Source organism: Anarhichas minor, unplaced genomic scaffold (assembly GCF_050575085.1).
Source record: "Anarhichas minor isolate MPS153535 unplaced genomic scaffold, ASM5057508v1 ptg000051l, whole genome shotgun sequence".
Lineage (NCBI taxonomy): Eukaryota > Metazoa > Chordata > Actinopteri > Perciformes > Anarhichadidae > Anarhichas > Anarhichas minor.
Window position 1 is genome coordinate 3790747 of NW_027466497.1, and position 16352 is coordinate 3807098.

Genomic DNA, 16352 nt, shown 5'->3' on the forward strand with positions numbered 1-16352 from the left:
TCTGCTGTCATTTCTGGTTTGTGATTTATTTATTTTTTACGTTTGGAGTAGTAGAAGTAAAAGTAGTAGCAATGATTTATTCCAGTCCTTGTTGACAATTTTCCAAAAAGAATGCACTTGTAAATAAATACATAACAATAAGGCATTAACTTAAAGGAAAAAGAAAAGCATACTGACCCAAAAGGTGGGGGCTGAAGCTTAAGCTTATTACTCCTATCCTTTAAACAAAGCGTATTCTAATACCCAACTCTTTCACTACTAGTTTTACAAAAACAAAGTTCCAAATGTGTCATACTAAATAGTATAATACCTCAGTTTTATATTGTTTTACCACTTTAGAAAAAATAAAAATTTGCAAATTCCTTCTTTTAAACATGCCTGTTTCCCTAAATCCACACAGGCTCTCTCTAATTTCAAACAACCTCTGAACTGTTTGAAATTGTTCCTCTGTGCATTACCTGTGCAGTTTCAAGATCAACTGGATCACAAGAATGTAAGGCATGTGAGAATTAATAGAGCATTGGTTTGTTTGTAATAATCTGATAGATTTATTATATTTTTTATTATAGACCTCTTTTGGAGCATGAAAATGTGCAGCTATGTGTTGGTTTCATGTGTTTCCCCAAACGTCCACACAGTAGGAGAGAGCAACACAGGGAGTTCTGATTCAAGAGATCTTTAGTTTTGTAAAATGTTGCAATGGCTGTAGGCAGTTTTGTATTTACATTATTAATGTGTGGTTTCCAACATAATTTATGAGCAATTATAACACACAAATGAATCTTTATACACTCTTTTTAACATAATTGAGCATATTTGTTTTACAAACTTTGGTCCAGTGCTCCACCTTCTTCAGACATTTGTTTGGGCATTTTTGACTTAACTCTCAATTTTTCTTTTCAATTTACGTGTGTGCAAATGGCCCTGCAGCCTCATGCAGTCTCATGCAGGATTAACAGGGCGTTTACTGATGCTAATCAGGATCAACTGGCACATGCCTTCATTTCACTTGGATGATAAGATTCCTCTTTATTAGAAAACAGGTTAGAACACGTCACAAATCTGACTTAGACTCTTCTTAGGACCTTTCTCAAGAACATATTTAAGAACAAGCTTAGGAAGATATTTGTGAATGAGGCCCAACGTCAATGAAGAGTTAATGAAAATACATTTCTGGGTGTGATATTGGAGAACAAAATGTGGAACCTCATGTAAGATATGTGCCAGCAAAGTTGTCAATGAGCGTTGCAGTTCACAGTCTGGATCATAAAGTATGGTACACTGTTTTTTTGAATGGTATTATTGTATCTGAACTACTGTGTGGAGGGACTGAGCAGCACCCTACAATCATTATGCATACGATAAGACAGAGCCGTAAGGATAGTAAGCAATATATTGAATATGGGGAACACACTAACAAACTGTTTTTAAAGCCAAATGCACTGAAATTCAAGGATCTGTTGGAATTTAAGACTGCACACAAACAATCTACAAAGCAAGAAAACAATTAACTTCCTGGCAATATAAATTCATAAAAAAATGCTCTTGTACAGAGAGGGTGGTTATAGCTTAAATAAATTTAATTTTAAACAAAGTTGTGTTCGCACCCATCTTAGAGGTATGTTCATATTGATTTGTATTTTTCTTTGCGAGGCACAGAAATGAGGAGGAGAAATTAAAGTTTGTTTCTTGTCTCTTTCTATTTCACATTCTTGACTAAGTCGCATTGTTGAGTCGAGATTTTTTTATGTGGCTTGTTTGAAATCTGTTAAATATGTTTACAGCTGTTGATTATAATGTTTGAAATAAAGCATATTCAATTAAATTCTCTTCTGATGAGGTCTGGAAAAGAGTTTGGTGCTGAAAGGAGTTCAGCGTGGACTGCTGTGGTGCTGCAGCTTCCTGGAATGATTGGTTTGTTGACTCTCAGGTGCTCCAGGAGACACAGTGATTGGATGCAGCTTGCAATAAATGCTACCTCTCTGCTGCACACACCACATGCAGAGCAGGTTCAAGGCTGTTTGGCTACTGTTGCTTTGACCAGGCTGCTTGCTTTAGAACATAGAAATGGCTTGTGGAGTTCATTTGGGGTAAGTTTTTTTCAGCTATTTTTAGTATTTGTGGAGTTGCTGTACCATTTCTGACTGGATGTCGTGTTTTCTGTGCAGGATCTTGCTGATTTGTTTAATTCAAGCAGAGCATGTACTTTGTTTGTGGGCCCAACAAGGTGAGCAACACACAAATGTCGCTGTCATATATTGGTGTGATTTACAAGCTGTGGATTTATACTCTTTGTTTCTCTTGCAGCTCAGGGACAAAACAGCAACACAGATGTTGGCTTCTTGCAACAGGGTAGTGGATTTGGTGGCAGCGATCCCCAGAATCTACTCAGACAGGACTCTGGTTCCCGTGGCTCAGCCCAGAGCAGCAGCTTCAACACTGAAGTTGGCAGTGGTTATAGCCAGAGATTTCCCAGTAGTGGCTACACACAAGGTGTTTCACAGCCAGCTAGAAGTGGCTATCCTTCAGTCAGGTTGGTGCAGAGCAGCTTTGAGTCAAAACCTAACTGGCCAAAGACTAGGTTGAGTCAGGAAAAAGTGCAGAAGATTCCTAAAAAGCAGTTATCTGGCCTTGCTAGTAATATTGCCAGTGGTAGTTCACTCAGTAAGTACGATCAATCTCCGCTTAGCAAGAAGAGAACTTGGCCAGTTCAGCAGGGTACACCAAGTACTAGCAACTATCAGAGTCCTCGGGAAAGCTACGCCTTCAAACCTGCCTCCCATCAGTCAGCAGCACAGAAAGCTTCCAGCCTGTCTAGCACAGGTGCTGCTGGGCCACACAGAATCCCTGCCCGGACGAAAACATCAGCCAGTGCCTCTGCTACAAGAGTGTATTCACGTCGTAGCTCTGTAGCATCTAAACCTTCCTATTTCTCGTCTAGAACTAGAAATAACCCCAGCCAGACTGAGGCTGGGAACCAATACCCAAGCAAACCGGTTCCTGTGAATGCTCCTAACCTCCCTGCCTCTGGGACCAGCAGTATAGGGACCTCTGGTCAGCGCTTCGCCCCGACCAGAACCCACATCATCCCTCAGAACTTTGGTGGCAATGCTATCAGACGGCTGAAAGAACCTGCTGACCAGAAGGAAGTGAGTGTCGGGAAGCAGCAGCAGGCCAGCGTGGCCCCCCAGCGGTCCTCTGCCCCCCAGTGGGCCAGCGTGGCCCCCCAGCGGCCCTCTGCCCCCCAGTGGGCCAGCGTGGCTCCCCAGTGGCCCTCTGCCCCCCAGTGGGCCAGCGCTGCCCCCCAGTGGGCCAGCGCGGCCCCCCAGCGGCCCTCTGCCCCCCAGTGGGCCAGCGTGGCTCCCCAGTGGCCCTCTGCCCCCCAGTGGGCCAGCGCTGCCCCCCAGTGGGCCAGCGTGGCTCCCAAGCGGCCCTCTGCCCCCCAGTGGGCCAGTGCGGCCCCCCAGCGGGCCAGCGCGGCCCCCCAGAGGCCCTCTGCCCCCCAGCGGGCCAGCGCCGCCCCCCAGCGGCCCAGCGCGGCTCCCCAGCGGCCCTCTGCTCCCCAGCGGCCCGCCGCCCCCCAGCGGGCCAGCGTGGCCCCCCAGCGGCCCGCCACCCCCCAGCGGCCCAGCGCGGCCCCCCAGCGGCCCTCTGCTCCCCAGCGGCCCAGCGCGGCCCCCCAGCGGCCCGCCGCTCCCCAGCGGCCCTCTGCTCCCCAGCGGTCCAGCGCGGCCCCCCAGCAGCCCTCTGCTCAGCAGCCGGCCAGCGCGGCCCCCCAGCAGCCCTCTGCTCAGCAGCCGGCCAGCGCGGCCCCCCAGCAGCCCTCTGCTCAGCAGCCGGCCAGCGCGGCCCCCCAGCCGGCCAGCGTGACCCCCCAGCGGCCCTCTGCATTTTACAAGCCACAGGTCCAGGGTGTTCATCCAGAGACCAAATGGATCAGGATCAGTCGATTTAAGGGACAGCAGGTGAGTACTTCATCATATCTTGCTGTTCCATATGCATAAACGTGGTTTATAATGCATCTTCCTCCTTCAAATAGGTGCAGCAGGTGTCCTTGGATGAATAATTATTTTTTTTTTTTTATTCAAATAAAATGTATATCTTGTTTTTGTGTCTGGACTTCACCTCTTTGCTGTGTGGCACTAGTTAATGCCCGGCTTGGTGCCATCTAGTGTGCAAAAGATGTGCTGCAAAATGGTTCCTCTAAACCAGTCTTGACATGCCGTGTGAGCGATCCGGCAAGACTAGGTCTCAACAATGTACAGCTAGCTTGTGAAGACCCTGGCTGCGGTCAAACTCCAAAAATGACCTAATGTTTATTCCTAACTACTTCTCCTTGACCTCTATGGGAAACGTTAGGAAAAGACCACTGTGGTGTTTAGCGAATCCAACTCCATTTTCACTAAGCTACATAATTAGGGTGCGACGGTGGATGTTACTGACGTAGGTCTGCATGGCGAGACTACAACAAGTGCAACTAAATGCATGACATCTAACTAACTAACTAACTAACTTGCATGCAGGCTTTAAAAACAGCTTCTTGTGTGAGAGGCTGCTTCACTGGTGGTCTGAGGGAGATAAACTGGAGCTCCTTCCTGCTGCTTTCACACTTATCAATCATCACTGCTTCAGTAGAAACTACTCACTCGTGTGCAATATCAATATTTCCTTTGCAATATGGATTCAACGGTTATATTAACAGTTTAATAATGTATCATAGGCCTAGCTTTTGTTCTACAGACGGTTCTTTTTTGAGTGAGAATTGTTTCATTGACAGTTTGCTGTATTTAGTGTTCATGTGATGTTAGTAAACATGACACTTGAGTATTGCCGTCTATTCATCTTCAACAATCCATTACGCGTATAATTGAACCTGTGTGGGTTTCATGGACATGATTTTTGCATCACTTTAAATGTTGCTGCTGCAAGGAATTGTGGGATGGAATTATCTACTTTATTTTCGTAAAGTTAGGTCTAGTGTTCCCTATGCTGAAGGAGACATTGAGAGAATTATGGCAGCTACTTAAATACTTCGGTGTCATTTCACTTGGTTAGAACCTTCCTAAGCAGAAAGGATTATTTGACCGAAGCCCACGGTTGTCTTTTCCTAACTCATGAATTCTCCTTCACATCTTTTCTTACCAGTCCAAGGAAACTGGTTTTAAAAGGGCAGGCACTTTCCAAAAGTACTTCACAGGTGGTTGGATGAACCAAACGGTTGATAACAAAAATCATTCGCACAATTTCTGCTCTTATCTTTTATGTGAGATTAAATAAGTGCAATATAGGCGGAGTTAACAGCCTATTATTTTTGAATGAACATTTTAAAACTGCAAGTCAGCATTTGTTTCATTGTACAATGAGATGATATGGGAAGTTAGTTGTATTCATATATTGTTGACCACACTGACTTATCATCCCATTATGGCCGAAATGTAAGCAAACAACTGTTCATACGCACTTCCAGCAGCAGAGCTGAGACAATTATAACTTTCTGTGGCCCCTCTGAGGTCATCAAAATCATTTGACTCATTGTTAATATTAATATATATTGATTGGTGCAGCGTTAACCTCTTGAAAGTAATCTGTTTGACTCTTCTGGTTTAGTTCCCACTCTGTCTATGGGGCTCTGATGTCCTCAACACTGGGTGGGGCTCATGTGCTGCTGTTGCTGAATTGGGAGCGCCTCTCAAACACAAGGTTGCTGAGCTCTGTTGTGTCTTCAGTACACTCAAACCCCCCTAAACCAAATATAGAGGCGTTAACTCCTCGTTGCCAGACTTGATCAACAAGCTTCACAGCCGGCCTTCAGTGGACGTCAGGTGTTTGCATGTGTTTTGGTTTTGTTCATGATTAGGTGTACTGTTTGTGCACGGAAAAAAAAATCAGTACAGCCAACTTTGAAGCACCTGCACAGGCATTTTCAAGAAGATCCTGGTCCACTTGTCTTAACCTCGCTGATGTGAAAGACTAGAACTAAAGCTTTAGTTGAAAGGGAAAGTGAGCGTTGAGTTGTAAAGCAGCTCCCAGCTCAAAGGTGAGAAAACATATAAAGAGGGACGACGGGAAAAAGGTTTCTCAGAGAAAAGTTAAAAATGCTGTCAACATATTGAATCTCTCTCTAGTTTAGAAAAGTGCTCTATTTTCACGGCCAAATCAACAGAGAACTTAAGTCAAGAATCATCGTAACTATAAGTTAGCAACAATAAAAAATATATCTGTTGAAAAGAAATGCATAGTATTTAAAATGAAGAGGTTGAAATGAGCTGAATGTTCACGGTATGAAGAATATGTGCAATGTGTGAAAATAATCATTTATCCTGTGGGTATTTAATGGTGTTCCAGGGAGTCTTCAAACTCAACAATCATCCACTTCTCAGGATTTCCTGCTTCAGGAAACAAAGCCAAACTGCACTTTAACAAGCCTTGTAAGGATCCCCTGAACAATAGCAATCAAAGGCAATTAAAAGCCTGATTAGTTCCGTATTTTGTCAACTTCCAGGTACTTTGTGTAGCTCTCAAATAAGGCATTTTCGCCAAGGGACCGAATGCAAAACAGGCTTGAGTACGTGGCGCGGTTTAAATCACAACGTTTCATTGAGAGGAACATTTGGCTCGGTACTTAAAGAATCCCCCCAGTGTTCGTCTAAATGAGGAATCAGGACTTCTCTGTGTGGGTGGTCTCTCTCTCTCTCTCTCTCTCTCTCTCTCTCGTTCTCTCTCCCCCACCTTGATTGCTACTTATCTAGGTCGACTCCGTGTGTCTTAATCACTGTTGGGTTGAGAGAGAGACCAGGTTACTTGATGAAGCCCTCTTTTCTCTCATCAAAGTGGAAAATCAGATCAATTTCTAGCACATCGTCAGTCCTGATGTAATTATTATTGTTCGGGATCAGCTGCCGATCAAATCCAATCGTGTCAATTATTAAATATACAGAAGGTGGTTTTTTTTAACTCAATGTCGTCAAACAACAGGAGGAGCCGATTCTGTTTTGACCTTTTGTGCACTTCAGTGAATCCATATAACAGGATTGATCTCCCTTACTGATTTCCCAAAAGAGCGATGGTGGATGTGTGATTTCTGACAAACCTGGTGGGTACATGACTGTGTGATTTCATTTGCTGTTACTGGTACACACACAGATTTAAACCATGCTAGAATCCAATTGTAATTATCTCTGTTTTTTCCTGAGCTCATGCTGCTCCATCTTTAAAAAAAAAAAAGCTGCAGATTTCTCTCAGCAGGCCTGCCAGCATTGTGCATCCTAATTATCCATTTGATAACCCAAGAAAAAAAACAATAGAACAAAACAGAGTCTTAAACACAGAGGGAATGTCTTGGCGCCTTAACGCATCAAAGCTGGCAACAGACACGTGTGCAAGATAGCAGAACACACGAAGAAGCTTTATCTCCACCACAAATTGTTTGTGCCGATCAGATGTCACTTATCACCTCAGGCATTTGTTTTCGCTACATTCTCCAGCCATTAAATCTGCACTGATGAATATTTTAATTGAACCCTGGATCATATGACACGAGTATTGTCGCTTGCTGAGCCCACAGAGAATTATCACCCAACTCTTCTTTGGTCTGTAGACCCTTTATCCTATTTTAGCTTTCTGGTCCACACAATCTGCTCACTGCATCCTCATCTCCAGGAGGCAATTTTTATTGGTTTTAATTAATAAACTACACCACAACACTGTATAGTTTGTTCAACTGCCCCCAATTGTCCAAATAATGAATTAATGCAGCTTTAACAAAGATATTCTTGTCAAGGTGGGAACTCCTCAGAAACAGTCTCAGCCTCCTCATTACCATTTACCACGTCGTTTATGCATGCTCATCTCATAGTTGCAGTATTTCCTGCAGCACATGAAGGCAGCATTGCGCTGCCGTCCTACCTCCTTCTGCCTGTGTGGCCTCGTCCTCTATCCTGACACTGTGCCTCTGTCTGTAAGTGGGAGGGTGTTGATGCAGAATAGATGTGTTCAGGCCACTTTTCCTCAATGTGCTCTCATTCTGTCACCACCTTTAGTGTGTGTGTGTGTGTGTGTGTGTGTTGAGTGGTAGCAGGTGGTCAGCACAACCACACCTGTTGTTAAGGTGATGGAGTATAAGAGGTCAAAGAGAACGTCCCTTTCACAGCGCAGTGAACACACTCATAGATGATGAATGGGACGTGTTCCGACTACATGTTAAAAACAGACGGCTGTGTGTCTCATCCACTTGCTTATATCTGTCTCTCTGTCAGCGTGTGTGTGTGTGTGTGTGTGTGTGTTGGACATAATTTTGGGGGATGTTTCCTTCTCTATCTCCTCCTCGTCCTCTCACTGTCTAAATTGTTTTTCACAGATTAGTTCCACAATGATTTGTCACTTGGGAAAGTTTGTGTGTGTGTGTGTGTGTGTGTGTGTGTGTGTCTGTTATGGTGGGTTGAGAATGGGATTCCCCGAATTTGAGTAACATTGCTCAAGAGCCCATGAAAAACAACATCTATCACACTGAGCGAAGGACAAGCTGAATAAAGGAAAACGTCTCAAAGTTCAAGCTGTCTCTCACTTGCACAAATACAAGCATGGGCACACACACACACACACACACACACACACACACACACACACACACACACAGAGAGAAGCACTCCTTGACTGTCAAGGGGTGTGGTGTGTTTGCGTACAAGGAACTCGGTTCAGTTCATTAATCTTGTCTTTGTTGTGTCAAGGCAGAACTAATTAGATTACAATACGCACACTTATTCAAGTCAACCAAGCAGGAAGCATAATGATATGTTGCAATATGGTATGATCACACACACACACACACACACACACACACACACACACACACACACACACACACACACATGTAGGGATACAATGTAGACATAATAGACACCATAAATACTGTAGATTAAGAACCTCTGTTACCAGCAGTTGGGAGATTTGATGTGACAATGAAACACAGATTCCAACTAATTTCCACGAGGTCAAAAAGCAGAAAGAGCAACACTGACTGAATGGCTGTGAATACATCACACTTCATGTCGTGCAGCTCTCAGCTTGTCGGGGGAAATCTGGGTTACTGCAATGCGTGACTCCTGGCATCAGTCATCATCCCTCCTATCTCTCTGCTGTCTTTCCTGTGACTAAAATAAATATTTAGGCCTCTGCTGTGCCAGAAGGTCTCATTTTTTTTACAGCAGCGCCCTGCTTAACATTCAGGAGGTTGTTGACACTGAGAACTTGATCCTCTTCTTACCAACCGCTGTAGAGGCTGGCCTGAAGAAGTTCAGACTTTTCAGATATCGGCTGTTTTTGAGACTGCAGTTCAAGGGTGCAGCCGAACTTTTTTTGGATTGTGGACCATGTACAGAAAGGCCAAACAATAGTAAATGTTTTCAATCCGTTACGCTGCAAGAAAATCAGGGTGAACGACTACAAAACAGTTTCATATTACAGTTGTTTATTGCTGTGCCCACATATTAAGAAAAGTATTTATGTATCTGCTGCTTTTTCATTTAATTTAAATTAATTCAATACTTTTTAAACTCTAATGCACTGCATGACTTAAAATATTATGATGGTATGCGTAAATCTGTAAAAAAAAAAAGAAGAAGAATTTGCCAAATATTGGTTTCTGTCTATGGCTTATTAAACGCCCACTTAAAAGATTATGACACAAATGTAAATGTCAGAAATCTGTACGTCTAATATTATGGAACAAACAGAACAGGCAGAAATGGTAAAATATCGGTTTCTGTGCCAAGAGATTTTGCTGAACATGTAATCATTTTTTTAAAATTCACCACAGAGAGAGACAGCGAGGCTCCCGCTGGCTCGCGGCCTGAAGCCCCCCAGGAGCCCGAGAGGCCCTGAACCCGCTCCTTTATCGAGGGCAGCTTCTCTTCCGCAGAGCAGCTGGAGGACGTCCTCTCTGAGGTCAGCAGACGTCTCTCCTCTTCAGCACGGCCGAGGGAAGCCCAACTTCACCCGACACCAGGAAGGCACAGCCTGCAAATATTATTGTAAGTAGTTTACTTTTAATTAACTATTATCATTATTTAAAATGTGTTAATATAATATTGTATATCATTATTACACTTCTTTGATATGATTTATATAGAATAATATAGAATAATTATCATACTATATTTCAGAATACTTAACACCAATAAAATACAATTTAAATATAATTTATTATGTTCTATACGGTTGAAGCGTATTTGTTTGTTTGAATAATAATAATGATAATAACAAAGAACTTATTATCATAAATGCCAATTTTGGAGAAAGATTTTGTTTGCAGTCAAATACACTAACCATGTTTCCATGTGCATTGCTTTGTCTGACCTATTTCATGGTAGACCTTTGATGGGTCATACACAGCAGGAGAAGCACAGGTGTAACTAATATCAATGAATCAGACACACCTGAATGGAAGTCTATACTGTTTAATAGCGTTGCTATTTCTGCTGTGGCATGTCAACATGTCTGCCCTGAAAAAAACCTCCAGTATCCATCAACAGCACACGGAATATACTGATATCGTTAGAGTATGATTCATATTTCCATTTTCCCTCTGTAAAAATATTATATTCACACTCATCATCAAGTTTAGCACCTGCTAAATAAAAGTAATGCTTTCAGTATTGAACTGGGACAAACCACACATCGCTAGTGCCCTCTGGTGGTCATATAATCACCTAATGTTTTCTTCATGACTATAAACAGTGAATGAATTGAAAAGAAATGTCATATTAAAATCAACAACTAAACACGTACAGCGCTGACAGTTTATCAAGCATTCATTCCTGACCTGCAGGTGCTTTCTTTTTGTATTCTACAATGTGACCAAAACACAAAAAAAACATTTATTTTTAGAAGTCACGCATCTGACAAAAAGCGGCGAGTTGTTGAAAATCTTTCGATAGCTTGAGGCTTGATGTGCAGCAGGACACGATGATGTGGGTATCATTATCGCTGTCATTACGTTGGCTCGATGGTTATCCTCCATGCATTTCTCATCAGGTCACTTTCTCCACAGTGATTGATTTCCCTGCTCTACACTCTCTCTGAAAATGTCTCTTTCTTTGATTCTTATTCTCCTTCTTGCTACAGTCACAGGACCATTGAACGGACAGAACCGCCCTGTGCTTTGCACTCTTGGGTTCCTGTCTGTTCGTACTGCTGTTTCATTTCCAAGAACTGAAGCTCAGTATACTCCCCACACACCAGGAATAAGAAGCCATTAATCACGAGTAAGTCCATTCATGTTTGTCCATCCCTTACATGTGATGTAAAAAAGAATGCTAATCTGATTTTTCTACAACACATCTCAGCGACACATTCTGGGTCTGTTCAAAATTACAATGAATGCCTGAAGGGGTTGGAACTGACAGTTGGATTAAGATGAAGTAGTGAACCAAGGTGTCCTTGTTATAATAATCTGCCCTCAGGAGCATCAAAGCGTCTTTCCATTTATGTACCGACTGCATCATGTGTGCGATCAATCACAACTGGGCAACACAAACACTATAAATAGACTGCCAGAATTACATTTGTGTTGGATAGCTAGCAGCGGGGACCTGGGATTGGCAATGCCGGTCTATCTGTTTGGTTGTTCGGTTTTTCTGTCCAAATGTTGGGTAGATTGCCATGAAAATTCATACAGATCCTCTGATGATGGATCCAAATGGCTTTGGTGATCCCCTGACTTTTTCTTCTGGTGGGAACATGTGGTCAACATTTTTAGTTTTTTGTGGAAAATGTCTCAACAAATGGAGGGGGAGGCTGTGGTTCAGTGTTGGATTGTCATGAAATTTGGTACAGACATTCGTGTTCTCCTGAGGATACACTGTTTAACTTTAATTGGTTCCATTACATTTAATCTAACATTTTTCCAATTTGTAGTTTATGACCAAATAGCTGCAAAACTATTGACAGCAGCCTCAGCCGTTCGTTGTGTTTAGTGCGTATAGGCAAACATTAGCATGCTATTGTTTCAGTGTACCGATGTTAGAAACTTAGCTAGCAGGGCTGTTTTACAGTCTGTTCAATTCTAGGTTGTTACCAGTTTGCCCACAGTGCATTATTCACTAGGGATGATTTGTTTGTTGCCTTGCTTGTGGCTGCTTTGTGAGTTTTGGTGCTCTGGGACAAAAGCTTATTCTGTCTGTATAACACTCAGTTTTATGTTCAGTTATAGTGATTATTAGACAAGCTGTATGCTGGACCGTAGCATCCAGACTATCTCTGTCTGGTTAGCGGGCTTAAAGGAAACTGCAGATTCGACACGATGAAGTAGCACAAAAGTGGCACAGTAGCCATTTTCACACTTCAGAGAGCATCACCTGCATGCATGTATTTTAAGAACCGGATTCCTGACCCTGCACAACGCAGCCTCATACAGTGATTCGTATGATATCTTGCGAAAAGTTGAATATATAGTCTTTTCAAAATATCATTTATTCTTCACAGGAAACTACCGAGTCTGCTTGGACTCCAAGATGTCGCCTTTTCAGACCAATGAGAATCGTCAAAAATTGGATGAAAACCTGAGTGGCGGCATCCATGATCACATGTAGCACGGGAAGAGGGGACAGAGGCAGCCCGCCGTGGAAAAGAAAGAGAGATAAATGAAAGCTGGGATGAGATTTGGTTCGTCAAATCCTATTTTAGTCCCACACACACACACACACACACACACACACACACACACACACACACACACACACACACACTCTTTCAAACTTTCACTCATTACCAGCTCTCTCAGCCCTCTCCTTCCCCTTTGTTTGAAGCACCAGTCCTTTTTTCCTCCCACACTCTCTCTGTCTCATAAGGTTTTTTCCTTCCTGACTTTGTTTCTTCTTCCTCTTCCTCCCCGACCTTCCCCCTTCTCTGTGTTTTTTCTTGCCCGTCTTTTTATCTCGTCGCCGGCTGCTGGATGGCACTTTTCCCTCCACACTCTGCTGCTCTTCTTGGTTTAGCGCAGCTGTTACAACCCTTCTCGCTCGCTCACTTTTGCTCTGCTTTTTTTTCTGCGCACACACATGCTGACAAACACACACTGTTCTTCTCCTTCCTCTCTTATGTAAAGTCTCTTCTTTTTATTCTGTACCTTGCAAAGAAATACACACACACACACACACACACACACACACACACACACACACACACACACACACACACACACACACACACACCTTGAGTCATATTCCAGTTCTCGCCACATAATCTCACACATCACCATTCTCACATTTGCACCCGCTCAGCACACTCACACACTTTTACCCACTAGCTCTCCCCACCACACATGGTACACACCCTCTCTCCTCTCGCTCTCTTTTCCTCCCTCCCAGTTATACACATTCTCTCTCTCCCTCTCTCTCTCTCTCATTCCTCATCTGCACCTCAGCTGAGTAACATGTTGCCTCGTCTGAGCTAAGCAGAGGCTGCCTCCTCCCCATCTGACTGACCAAACATAAAGAGCAAACAAGAAGGACAAGCAAGAGGAAGGGAACTGAAGTCTCATCTCTCGCCTTCGATGTCCGACTACCTTCTCTGAGAGCAAGAGGAGGAGGTGGAGGAGGAGAAAGATCTGTTTTCACACTTTCCTGACTCAGTTTGTGTCCTCAAGCAGAAGGAGCAGCAGAGGATGCAAGGAAGAGCCGAGGAGCTGAAAAGTTGTCTCTTTCATTCCGCTGTCCATCCATCCCTCACTGCTGACCAAACTTTTGTTTTAAACGGAGAGGAGGAGAAGGTGAGGAGAGAAAAGGGGAGCGAAAGCATCCCTCACCCCGGTTACTTTTGTGTGCACGTGTTTTTGGCGAGAAAGAAAGCAGGACCATCCCTTCCAAGGGGCAGCTACCCATGTGGCAGGAGGCTCTGTGGACCCGCGGACGCTACCTGCTGGAGAAGAGCGATGGCGGCGAGGGTGCCGAGGGGCCCGAGAGCCTGGGAGACGGGTGCCCGGGGTTCCAGGGTGAGGTGTGCGTGGAGGACGAGAAGCCCCAGGACTGGCTGTACGAGTCCTACTACAGAATGAGCCAGCAGCATCCGCTGATCGTGTTCCTGTTGCTGATCGTCATGGGAACCTGCCTCGCGCTGCTGGCGGTGTTCTTCGCGTCAGGACTGGTGAGTGTGTGTGTGTGTGTGTGTGTGTGTGTGTGTGTGTGTGTGCAGGTTTTTTGTGTACTTATTGCTGCATTTCACAACAATTACACAACAATAGTTACAAACAACATAATCTGTGAATGTTGAAATGTGGTCACGTTTACATGTTTTGCTCTCTTGTCATCAGAGATGAATACAATTACTGGGGGGGGGGGGGGGGGGGGGGGATGATATTCCCATTAAAAACTCTGAATTTCCCTCCAAAAAAAGTAACTGAATATTCTCTCAGATTATCAAGTCACGAAGAAGGAACCACATGACTTCACTTCACAGGGTTGTGTTAGCCTCATCACACGTACACGTTGTACACGCAATGTGTACCAATGTCAGTTTTTTTTGTTCATAAAATAACACTGAAGGAACATGACATATTCACATATTCGGTGAGGCACTCAGAGGTCGTCGTTACCATAAGAACTTTAGGTGAAACGAAATTCGGACAGCTCCTGAATTTGTGACTTTGTGAATTTCTGAGTTGTTCCCGCAATTTTTTTATTTTTTTCCCGTAAATTTACAATTTAAATTTTTGTAAATGTTTGTTTTCTCTGACTATCACCCCACTCCCCTGGCTCCGTATTACTTTGTTATTTTATTTAAAATGGACCTAATATTTTGAAAAAAAGTAGTAATTAAAGCTATAACTAAACATTTTGAGTAATTCACTTATTCACTTTCCTATAGGGAGTTGAATAAGAAGATAGACACTACTCTCATTATGAAGCTGGAGCCGGCAGATAGTTAGCTTAGCATAGAGACTGGGAACAAAGGGAAACAGCTAGCCTGGTTCAGCTCAAGGAGCACTTCTAAATCTCACAAATTAACATGTTGCATCTGTTTTGTTCAAAGGGCGGCACACAAGGATTATTGATGGAGATTAATGAAGATTTATTTATAGATTTAGATTTGATTTATATGTATATATATATATATGTATTTGATATATATATATAATATAATGTCTCATTGTGCCGCTAAGCCATGGTGTTAATCACAGTACCTGGTAATCAGTCTACCCTTCACATTGTCCTAATTGGTGTAGATTCTGCTGTGGCTATTACAGTAATCAGAAAATATAAAACGTCTGAATAACAACTCATGATGTAACGTTACCATAACAGCAGCTGTGAAGAAATGATTTTGAACATGGAAGGCGATGAAAAGACATTAGGAAAATCAATTTTAAGTGACTATACCTCTACCAGAAACACTCCACGTGTTGATAATCCTGATGTATCCTGCTTTGGTGTGGACAAAAAGTAAACAGGACACGTCGCTGTCTTGCTGCCGCTGCGTTCTTGAGAAAGCGCTACAGGATGCTTTGTCTTTGAGTGTTTGTGTGTAGCAGTTGTACTGCTGTGATAAGCCTTGTCCAATTTGCAGAGCTTACAGAGCACCAAGTTGTTGAGTCTCTTGTCTAAAATACTTCCACACTTTAGAGGATCAGAGGCGAGGATTTTTAGCTGAAGCTTGTTCTCAAGGGGAAAGCATGCTTTGAGCCACCATTACTGCACCGACACACATTATGCAAATGCACTTTTGTTCAATCAGTGCAGAAACCAAAATCTAAAAATGTCAATATGTCGTGATGTGCCAGACGGTTTTTTTCAGGCCAGCTGTTTCCTTCTGTTTCCAGTCTTTATGCTAAGCTAACTGGAATCTGTCCGTAGATTCTTATTTATTGTACAGAAAGCAGTCGCTTACTGTCAGAGAGCAAGACTAGAGTTATATTTTTTTGAACCAGATTGATCAAACAAATAAAATGCATTTCAAGACGTTTTTCAGAATAAAGACCACGGTGTGTTTTTAAATGCTGTGGAATGCTGTACATTTCATTTACAGCACCACAACAGATTCTGCATGGCTAAAAGCTGTGTGTGCGATTATCATTCAGCAGATAGAGGCCCTCTCTTGTTAGGATCGCTTGGAATAAAAGAAGAGTTTTGGGTTGCACGAGACTGAATGAGACAGGGAGGCCTAAGTGCATGTGCGTGTGTCAACATGAGCGGCCGTGAAGCGGCACTTTAAATTGCAATGCCGTGTTTGCAGAGTGGATCAAGAGCGGGGATGAGAGTTTAGTTCGCGGCTGTGTAGGTGTTGGTGCTTTTGTCAAGTGAAAAGTATTGTTTTGGACACAAACACTCAACCACGAACACAAGCTATTGTTCCTCGAGTCC

The 16352-nt window shown here is 43.2% G+C and overlaps 2 protein-coding genes and 1 long non-coding RNA gene across 4 annotated transcripts in view; all 3 read left to right on the forward strand.

Moving 5' to 3' along the window:
* Positions 1-128: 128 nt before the first annotated feature.
* Positions 129-4107, forward strand: LOC142972107 (uncharacterized). 2 transcript variants are annotated; one of them, XM_076112929.1, is made up of 3 exons: positions 129-2227; positions 2308-3965; positions 4040-4107. In XM_076112929.1, exons 1-3 carry the CDS (start codon positions 2149-2151, stop codon positions 4064-4066), a joined length of 1764 nt encoding a protein of 587 aa, XP_075969044.1. In that variant the 5' UTR covers positions 129-2148; the 3' UTR covers positions 4067-4107. The 2 variants fall into 2 exon arrangements, with proteins under 2 accessions (XP_075969044.1, XP_075969043.1); XM_076112928.1 differs by having other exon boundaries at positions 2308-4107.
* Positions 4108-9821: 5714 nt separating this feature from the next.
* On the forward strand, positions 9822-13108 carry LOC142971919 (uncharacterized). Its single transcript, XR_012959428.1, has 3 exons — positions 9822-10028; positions 11122-11261; positions 12481-13108. It is a non-coding gene; the product is annotated as an uncharacterized LOC142971919 (long non-coding RNA).
* A 134-nt stretch (positions 13109-13242) lies between these two features.
* Positions 13243-16352, forward strand: part of LOC142931434 (adenylate cyclase type 2-like) — a 44683-nt gene continuing 41573 nt past the window's right edge. Inside the window, exon 1 of the mRNA XM_076075340.1 lies at positions 13243-14139. Coding sequence (XP_075931455.1) covers positions 13876-14139 — 264 coding nt within the window. The 5' untranslated portion in view covers positions 13243-13875. The remainder of the gene's footprint in view (positions 14140-16352) is intronic.